This window comes from Anas platyrhynchos, chromosome 2 (genome assembly GCF_047663525.1).
Source record: "Anas platyrhynchos isolate ZD024472 breed Pekin duck chromosome 2, IASCAAS_PekinDuck_T2T, whole genome shotgun sequence".
Lineage (NCBI taxonomy): Eukaryota > Metazoa > Chordata > Aves > Anseriformes > Anatidae > Anas > Anas platyrhynchos.
The window spans coordinates 61,323,298-61,332,500 of NC_092588.1; the positions used below are offsets into that span (position 1 = coordinate 61,323,298).

The window sequence follows — 9,203 nt, forward strand, 5'->3', positions numbered from 1 at the left end:
TTGTTTTTAAAGATGCATTTATTGACCCAAAGCAGCCCATTTTCTTTGAGCAAGGAAAGACACCAAATGCCTAGGAATAAAAGAGTCAGAACTTTGTATGCTCTGACCTCTTACACTACTTGAGTGTTTGTCTTTCTAGCATTCACCTGGAAGGCCAAAATACCTTTCTAATTATCCAAAATATATAAAACGCTACAATATTTGTAATATTATAGGGAAAAGAGTAAGTCTGTTTCTAACAGTAGATCTGTGTGAAAACAAAAATCATAGTGGCTTGAGTAAAACAGAAGCAGGAACAATGACTCAAGCCATTCCCCACAAACCTCCAAAATGGGACTAGTCAGAGACGGCCCAAAAATGGGACAGTGCTTTGCTGAGCTTAATTCTATCGGATGCTAATGGCATAAGTGTTCAGATGTTACAGTAAGAATTAACTAAATCAAATTAAAAAAAAAATAAATTCTCTACTGTCTGTAGTAGAGTAAAATACAAGCTTTTTGCACATTGCTTTAAAAAATTTGTCATGTAGTCAGTCCTGAATAATGCCCAAAAATTAAGTTTATCCTGGCTTTATTCCCTCAGTCCCTAGACATTATCAGTCTATCATTAAGTTTATTATTAGGTGTATGATCTTATGAAATTTCCATCTCTCCAACTGCATGCAAATGTATATAATTTCAAAAGAAGAGGCAAAAACAGCATTTAAGATCTTGAACATTTGCTATGGAAAAAAAGATGTAGAGGAAGCATAGTTTAAAGTATTTTATTGTTCTGGAAAATATTACACTTCTAGCTGGAATTCCCATGGTATGTACCGTTAATGATTTCTATTAAGTGAGGAAGAATTTTCAAAACTTTACAAAACCTTTTAACTGCACCCGCTGGATAATCTACTCCTGAGCAATATGACGTGTACTAGGTACGGTGACTGCAGAATTAAAATGGTCTTGCTGCCCGTAAAAGGGCTTCTGCAGAAGCGATATTCAGTAACAGTAGAAGTAGCAGCCTGATTATGGCAAGTCACATCAAGAATCATCGGTCAAAGAACTCTGCAGTACACAGACCATCTGCAAAGGAGCTAGTCAGCAAGAACCGTATCAACATAAATAAAGGCACAAGCATTTTAAAAGCTTTTTTTTAAATTTATTTTATTAAATCTTCAAAAAATATAACAGGGCCTGAACACATATGAATATGGCTCAAGACCCCACTCCAGCAGTCTTGTAACACTGATTAAAGGGAGACGGTGGGATGGTAAGCACTAACAGTAGCAGATTAAAGTGCAAGAAAATAAAGTCACAGCTTGTAGTGAAATATTTAAAATAAAATGTCACAGTTGTTTACAGTTATGAATGACATGACTAAAAAAAACAAGTTGTTTTTCTTATTATTACTGCCATGTTAGCTTTGGAAGGTAAATTTTCCCTGTGTAACTGGTCAAGAAATATTACTATAATCCACGATGTAAAATTATGATTATTGTGTTTGTTACAAAAAAAAATAATCAAGAATATATATTTTTTTGTAAACTCTAAGAGAATATTTAATAAAGTAGCCACATGATATGACTCTTTTTACTTAGTCTTGTTCTAACTATTTTATTTTTAAATCAGGGAATCAAATCTGCCGAAAGAAAAAAAAATCTGAGCTGAACTATATATAAAATCTTATCAAACTAGTCTGACAGACTAAATCTGCCTCTGCATCAAGACTTACTCTGTCATGAACAATGTTCCTGTCTCATGCTAGCCTAAGCGACAGAATCAAACACAGGCCCGTTAAGTCTGTGCTTCAGCCACAGATTAAGGCACTTTCAGGAAAAGAAGGAAAAAAAACACAAAACTCTTTATTAACACCTTAATGCTGTTTTTTAATTTAATATCCATTACTAAGTTTAAAAAAAAAAAAAAAAAAAAAGAAATTGTTCTAGTAATTCTAAGGCATAAAGTGCCCATTTTCTCTCTTCTGATTTATATCATTGTTCTGTTTTTACAGCTTACTGTTGACAGAGTGAGGTAATTCAACTACAATTTTTCCAATGTTTTTTCCCATGTACATGTAATCTACAGCACGAAATACAGACTCCAAGCCAATGAACTTGCCCTCTGGAGACATGTCTCCGAGGTCCACCTCACAGACCAGTTCTCCTTTTTCATACATCTCGAGCAAGTGCTTCAGAGCCATTTTGTATTCGGAAAAGTAATGGTTCAAGAAGAAACCCCGGATGCTGGCAGACTTCTTCAGCAGTTTTGCTGGCAAAACCTCTGCTTTAGTAGGCGAGAGGCCAGTAGGGTTCTGGTAGCCACTGATAAACCCAATAACTATCAGGCGCCCTTTGGTAGCCAAGGAGTTAACAGCCAAGTCAAACATCTTCCCACCAACAGACTCGTACACCACATCCACACCTTCTGGGTAGTCCTTCCTAAGGACAGACTCAATGTTTTCAGTTTTATAGTTGATTGCACGGTCACAGCCAATGGATTTCAGAAAGCCACCCTTTTCATCGCTGGAGCAGGTTCCAATTACATGGCACTTTGCCTTCTTTGCGAGCTGCACAGCGAACTGGCCCGTTCCTCCAGCCGCTGCTGTCACCAGGACCTTCTGGCCTTCAGACAGCTCTCCCAGTTCCTTCAGGCTGATGTATGCAGTAGCACCACTTACCATTAAAGTCAGAAACTCGGGTTTCACAGAGGGCAGAGGCACTGCTTGCTTGGCAGGCACGACTGTGTATTCAGCAAAGGAACCTGCTTTAATGTAGGCCACGGCTTGGCCCACCGTGTAATTGGCACTAGCACTGAGTCCTAACGCTACCACATCACCAACACCTTCAAAGCCTATGTCAAATGGGGGTTTAACCGACGTGTCATATCGACCGGCTGAGTAGTTTATGTCAGATGCATTAATGCCGACAAATCTAGAAGAAAACAGAAAGGTATTAAAACAATTCATTCCTTAGCAAGTCTTTGTTGTATGAGAAACCTTCGATTTAAATTTATGGGATGCATACGATAACTTTTTTTCCAATTCTGGGTATATTTGAATAAGGAGCACACTGCAAAGACTACCTCGGGTCAGGCTTTTGTACTTTACATTATGTTACTCTAGAATTAAAGATAGATCTGCTAAAGGGAAAAAAAAAAAAAAAAAAAAGGACATTTTCCTCAGCTCCATTTGACCGAACTAAGCAAAATAAAAATAACTCCACACAAGATTAAAGGATGAAAATTAATTGGCCACTTTATACAAGATGTGAAAACACTGAAGAATAAAACGTGCAGAGCGGTAAATATGTTGATTCTGGCAACAAATTTACATTTTTGAATATAATAATACTGTTAATGACTAACGATCATATTAACTATCGATGTCGTTTGCAAGGTCATGTTACTGTAGGCAAGTACTTTTTAATTGATGGAGTCACTACAGCAAATTTGCCTTTTGATGTAGCTAATGTCAGTGCTAAAATATTTTTCCTTCCAGAAATGACTCGCCACGCATCAAAACAACCTTGCACAGAAGGGCTAAAATTGTGAGGCTATCAGGTCCTGCTGACCTCTAACAGGTGAAAATGGATGCCAATATTTAAAAAAAAATAAAAAAAAGGGAAGACAGACGTCCTCACAACATCATTAAGCACTAGGAGATAACGCATAGGAGGAAAGCCACGATCTAGCTTAACCACCAAGAGTATTTTAGTAACGCTGGGTTTCCAGAACAGGAAGACTATCGTTATGTAGGCGAAGGGAGAGGGACCGGGGAGGATTCTGCTAGCTGCAAAACGTCGAAGGGAACCACACGCAACACAAAAGACCGCGACTGCTGGCACACGTGGCCGTGACAACCTGAAAGATGCGCTCGGCAGCGTGCGAGAGCCGCGCAGGCATGCCACCGCCGCACTTTGCCAGAGGCTCCGAGCCTTCCTGCGGCTTCCCGAGGCTCGCCCCCCGGCTGCGGGGAGCTGCGGGGAGCTGCGGGGGAGCTGCGGGGGAGCGCCCGGCCCCCGCCGCCTCCCCTGGCTCCGGCGCCGGGCTCCGAGCGCGGGGCTCCCAGCGCAGCTCCGCGCCGCTGCCGGCGGGGCGCCGCGTCCCGGCCGGGTTTTATTTATTATTATTATTATTATTATTTATTTTTTTTTGGGGGTGTCCTTTTCTTTCTAGAGGTCGCCGAGCGTCCCCGCGGCCGGCCGGGTTCAAACTTCTCTGCGCTTTTTTTTTTTTTTTGCCTCCTGCCAGAAGGGACGTGGCCGCGGTTTGGGGTTATTTTGCTTTTTTTTTTTTTTTTTTTGAAGTGGGACCGGTTTACAAGTTGCGGAGGAGTTTGCTAACTTCTGGGAACAAAAGAGCACACGAGCAACAATGACTGGGGCGCCGGTGGGCTTGGAGAGCGCTTCCAAACCTTTTCCCCCCCGTCCCGTTTTCCTTTCTCGGCTTATTTCATTCCGGGGTTTCTAACGGGCTTGCTCCTTCTCCATCCCGAGACGTAAACCTGACAAGGCGAGAGGGTGCCTTTCCCCAAGGCTCTTCCCCCCGCCCCGTCTGCCCCGGGGACCCTCCGCGCACCGCCGCCCGACCTGCAGCCAACACAAAGTCACCCCCGCCGGCACCGGCCGAGAAACGCCGCATTTATAACCCAAACTCCCGGCGGAAACGGCCCGCCGCTTTCCCCACCGTGTCCCGTTAACCCCCGGGTTCAGCGACTCCCCCCCGGCTCACCCCCCGCTGCCTTCTCTATAAACTTTTTTTTCGCGTCTTCCATCCCAGCAGCGAAACGTCCCAGGTATGCTGGGAACGAAACGCGTCCCCTCCGTCATAAAATCCCGCAAAGAGCGCGGAGCTGGAGGAAGGACGCATTCTTCACGCTCTCTGGGTCCTTGTCCTGCAGTGGTGGGAGCCTTGTCCCCCGCCACCCCCCCCCCAAAAACGTAACAGCCCGACACACGAAGCTGAAAGGGCTTCGTTAGGGGATTTGTACGCTCCTTCCCCGCTCCTTCTCCTCCTCTCCTGCACAGAACCGAAATAAATGCGTTGCTTTAAACCCATTTCTAGTTTTGAAGTATTTCTGTCTGAATAAAGGACAGATTTTTTTTTCCTTAAAAAATTGAAAAAAAAAAAAAAAAAGCTGCTGGCTCAGTTTTCCAAAGGAGGAAAAAAAAAAAAAAGAGGGAAGAAAGTTCCACTTAACTGAAGAGCATCTTATTTGAAAACGTCTCTCCATACAGGGACTCGGCACATTTTAGTTCCCCATTCCCCTAAAATCCAAACCCAGATTTTATTGTGGTGAATCAGGATTGTTTTGCATAAAAAGCTCAAAGCAATTAATAGTATTCATGGGCGTGACTGGGACTAAAATGAGCAGATCTGCAAACGCACTCTTGGAACTCCAAGTCCTTTACTGCTTTGTTTTTAATTCTGTGTTTCTACCTATCACAAAACATGCAGTTGGATTTAGGGCTTGCTTCTTTTTTTTTTTTTTTTTTTTTTTTAAGACACAGGGACCCGTCCTTTTGGGATGGGAAAAAGCTTCCCCCGAGTGACAAGAGGGGGAAACACTCCAAACTCGCTTCCTGCTGCTGCTCGTTCATAGAGCGTGCTTTTCAGTAATGCGATCCTGTGTCTTCTGTGACACCCCCCCCGAAAATAATAGTAAATATAGAGAAAATGGCACGGATCCCCAAATAATACCAGACATGTGAAGTCTAACCCTAGAGCTTCTCACTCACCTCTCCCTCCCCTCCATCCCCACTCGTGCGTGTGTCTGGACAGGAGCATGTGTCTAACAAGCTGAGACCCAGTAGTTGCCTGCCCAAAATGTCTGGAGCAGCTCCTGCTTCCAGTCTGCTCTGAGCTCTGCGCCTCAGCCCTTTCGCCGTGAGGTGTGCACGGGGAGCCCACCCAGCAAAGGGAGGGAGGAGAGGGAGAGAGGAAGAGTTACGCTGGAAGCTGTGGAGGAGAGGAATAAATTAAAAAAAAAATCACGGGGAGGGGGCGAGAAGGAATCCAAGTGCATGGGGGGAGCTGATGAGGGAAGCGAGGATGTCGCCCAACCCCGTGCTACCCAGCTCAGGTCCTGCTGGCCTCTTCACCCCCCCGACAGGCACCGAGCCCCAGCCTGTGGGCTGCTGCAGGCCCTTATTGCTCCGTGGCCGTGAGCAGGCGCAGCACCGCCGTGGTTTGGACGTGGAGGTGTGGAGGAGGGAATTTTGGTCTCCGAGATCCTAAGGGAAGGCGTCAGCATCGGATTAAAACGGCACACGAGGCTCCTCGTCAGCTCCTGTAGCAGTCCCTGTCCTACTTTCCCCTTCCCCCTTGTTCACCAATTTCTTTATGCGCTCCCCACGGACTCACACCAGGGATCACACACACACACAAACACACACCATGCACTCAGTCAAAGCCTTCCCAAAACTCCCAGGACCATCCCGAAGGATTTCTTTAGGCTTCCTAACGCCTCAAGGCTTTAGTGCCACTGCTGCTTGCCTGCTCGACGAGCACCCGAGAGTGCTGCTCTCACCCTCACCCGCGGTGCCCGGCGTTTCCCCTTCCCCTCTCTTGCTGGGCACCCCCTCAACTTTTTTTTTAGGGCTTCCAGCTGCTGGGCGTGCAAACTCCGCGGCAGGAGCCAGTGCGAGCGGCCAGCTCCACGGGGCAGGCTGCGGGGAGGGAGGGCAGGGTCGCTCCTCGGAGCCCGGGTGTCTCGGCGCAGGATTTACGGCGCTTTAGGTTAAAGCCAAAAGTCCCCTCCTCGCCCCCCGCCGGGGGGAATTGGGGGGGAACTGGGGGGGGGGGGAGCGTCCCGGCAGCCCGGGGAAGGGGCAGGGAGGCGGTGCGGGGCGGGGAGCACCGGCGGGGGGCTGGGAGGGACTTGGCGAGCACCGGCGGCCCGAGGTGAGCCGGGAGGAGGAGGAGGAGGAGGAGGAGGAGGAGGGAGGAGGAAGCATCACCCCACGTGAACGGGGCAGCAGCAGCCGCCACGCACGGCAGCAGGGGCACCGGCACCCCAAATAAAGTTAAATTTAAGCAGTCGCCAGATGGCAGCTGGTGCGAGTCGGGAGCCGGCCCGCAAAGCAGGCCACGAGGTGGGAAGGGGTGGTGGTTTTGTTATTTTATTTTTTTTTTGGGGGGGTGTCCGTGTCCGTGTGTGTGTGTGGCTGCGGCTCACCTGTTCCTGACGAGGAGGTCGCCGTCCCCGGGGAGGGGCACGGGCACGCCGTGCCGCAGGGCGACCGCTTCCCTGAAGTTGGGGCTCCGCCGGGTCACCACCAGCTTCTTCATGGCGCTGGGGATGCCCGAGCCCTGGAAATCCAGAAAGTGGCGGCTGTACGACAGGTCCACGATGGGCCGAGCCCGGCAGCCCAGCGCCACGCCGCTGCGGGCGCTCCAGCTCATGGCCCGGCACCGCCGCTCCCGGCTGCTGGATCCCGGCTGCTGGATCCCGGCTGCTGGATCCCGGATCCCGGCTGAGGATCGCGGCTGTCACCGTGCGCGCTGCTCCGGCCGTCGGGGGGCTTTAAAGAGCGGCTGCATAGGAGGGGAGGGAAGGGAGTGGGGGGGGTGGGGGGGGGAGAGACAGCGAGGCGGGGAGCGCCGCGGATCCGCCACCCCCGCCCCGCGCCCTGCGAGCAGCGCTTACCGGGCACCCAAAAAATAAAAATAAGAAATAAAATAAATTAAAAAAAAATATATAACAATAATAAAAGAGGAGCGGCAGCGCCCGCCGCCTCTCCTCGCCGCCGCCGAGCCGCTGCCCGCCGGCCCCAGGCTCCGCCCCTTCCGTGCGAAACGTTCACTTCCTCGCAGCCAGGTGCTACGAATCGACCCCGAGCCGCCGCCGGCCCCGGCCCCGGCCCCGGCCCCGGCCCCGGCCCCGCGGCCGCCGGTTAGGGGGCGTGCGGCCGCCACCGCGGGTTGACCTGTCGGCCGGCCACCGCGGGTTGACCTGTCGGCCGGCGCCGCGCGGGGAAGCCTCTCGGGGTTTTTTTCCCCCCCTAATAATTAATAAAGTGGTTTTCTCGCCTCACGGCGCGGCAAAGGGGAGCTGCGCGGGGAGGGAGCTGGGTTAAGGGAGCGAAGCGGCGCCGCGGCGGTGGTTGTCCCAACTTTGTGTGAGGGAGGGCAGGGCAGGGGGTGTCTCCGTGCCAGCAAGCAGCGCCTTCCCCGGCTCTACCTCGCTAAACATGTACAGGAAAAGGGGAGAAAAAAAATAACAAATCCCCTTTTTGCCCGAAAGAGAGCAAAACTGCAGTTTGGAGCGTGTTCCTGTCGGAATCAGCCGGGTGGTGGCTTTTTCTTTGCTTTCCCGGCTCACAGAAGCCCGGGAAGAGCACCTCCTGTCCCCGCGTTATGTAAATCCCCCGGGCGCACGGGCTCCGTGAGCAGCGCGCTTCGCTCGGCGGGCTGCTGGCACCGCGGAGCCGCTCAGCGCCGGGCAGCCGCCTGCCACGGCGAGGTCCCGTCCCCTGCCTTATTTTCATGTCTTTATTTCTTTATTTATCTGGGGTAAGTTTGCCGGCAGCAGACCTCAAGTTGTTGAAGCAGCACATGCGTCTTGGCGCGGCACTTCAGCAAGTGGATCTGTTAACAACAGCCCCCTCGGCGTGCGTGCGGCTCACATGAGAAATCTTTTATGCCCTGCTGTATTAAGACTTTTTTTTTTTTTTTTTTTTTTTTGTCATATTGTTTAGCTCTCGGAAGGAGAGAAAGGGGAAAAAAAAAAAAAAAAAAGAAAACAAAGCAATTAAAAAGATTGACAGGTATGGGTTTGTGTGAGACCTATTTGTAATTGTCAGGGTGACGTGGGCAAGAGGAGGAGGAGTAAGGAGCTGAAGCAGGAAAAGCAGCTCGATGTGTCTGTCTATCAGTTGAGGCTGTCTGAGAGCTCTGGGACCCGAATGTGTGTTATATTTCAGTGAAAAGAGCAGAGAGGGAGAGTGGATCTCTTTCTCTCCCAGGAGTTTGGGGGGGGGACAGTTCACGTTAATCTCTCCCACTCAGTGACTAGCTTTTCTTCCTCCCCCCCCCCGCCCGCCCTCTTTGCACACACTCTCCGGGGTTTTTCTTGGTTTTGGCAAATTTTTTTTTTGGTGTTTTGTTTTTTTGTTTTCGTGTTTCGTATTTTTTTTTTTCCTGTTGCAGATCAAGATCAGCCAAAAAAAAATCCATGATAAAAAAAACCGTGTTCGCATTATATTTAGTAGCAGAAGAAGC

The 9,203-nt window shown here is 49.5% G+C and overlaps 2 protein-coding genes across 2 annotated transcripts in view; one reads left to right on the forward strand and one right to left on the reverse strand.

Moving 5' to 3' along the window:
- Positions 1–747: 747 nt before the first annotated feature.
- On the reverse strand, positions 748–7,771 carry PTGR3 (prostaglandin reductase 3). The gene is made up of 2 exons (XM_027451887.3): positions 7,159–7,771; positions 748–2,914 (listed from the first exon to the last, which is right to left on the reverse strand). The coding sequence occupies exons 1-2, from the start codon at positions 7,383–7,385 to the stop codon at positions 1,990–1,992; spliced, it is 1,152 nt and encodes a 383-aa protein (XP_027307688.2). The 5' UTR covers positions 7,386–7,771; the 3' UTR covers positions 748–1,989.
- A 1,058-nt stretch (positions 7,772–8,829) lies between these two features.
- TSHZ1 (teashirt zinc finger homeobox 1) overlaps positions 8,830–9,203 on the forward strand; it is a 55,658-nt gene continuing 55,284 nt past the window's right edge. Inside the window, exon 1 of the mRNA XM_038174963.2 lies at positions 8,830–9,203. This exon is cut by the window's right edge and continues 1,321 nt beyond it. The gene's annotated coding sequence lies outside the window, so the exon portion shown is untranslated.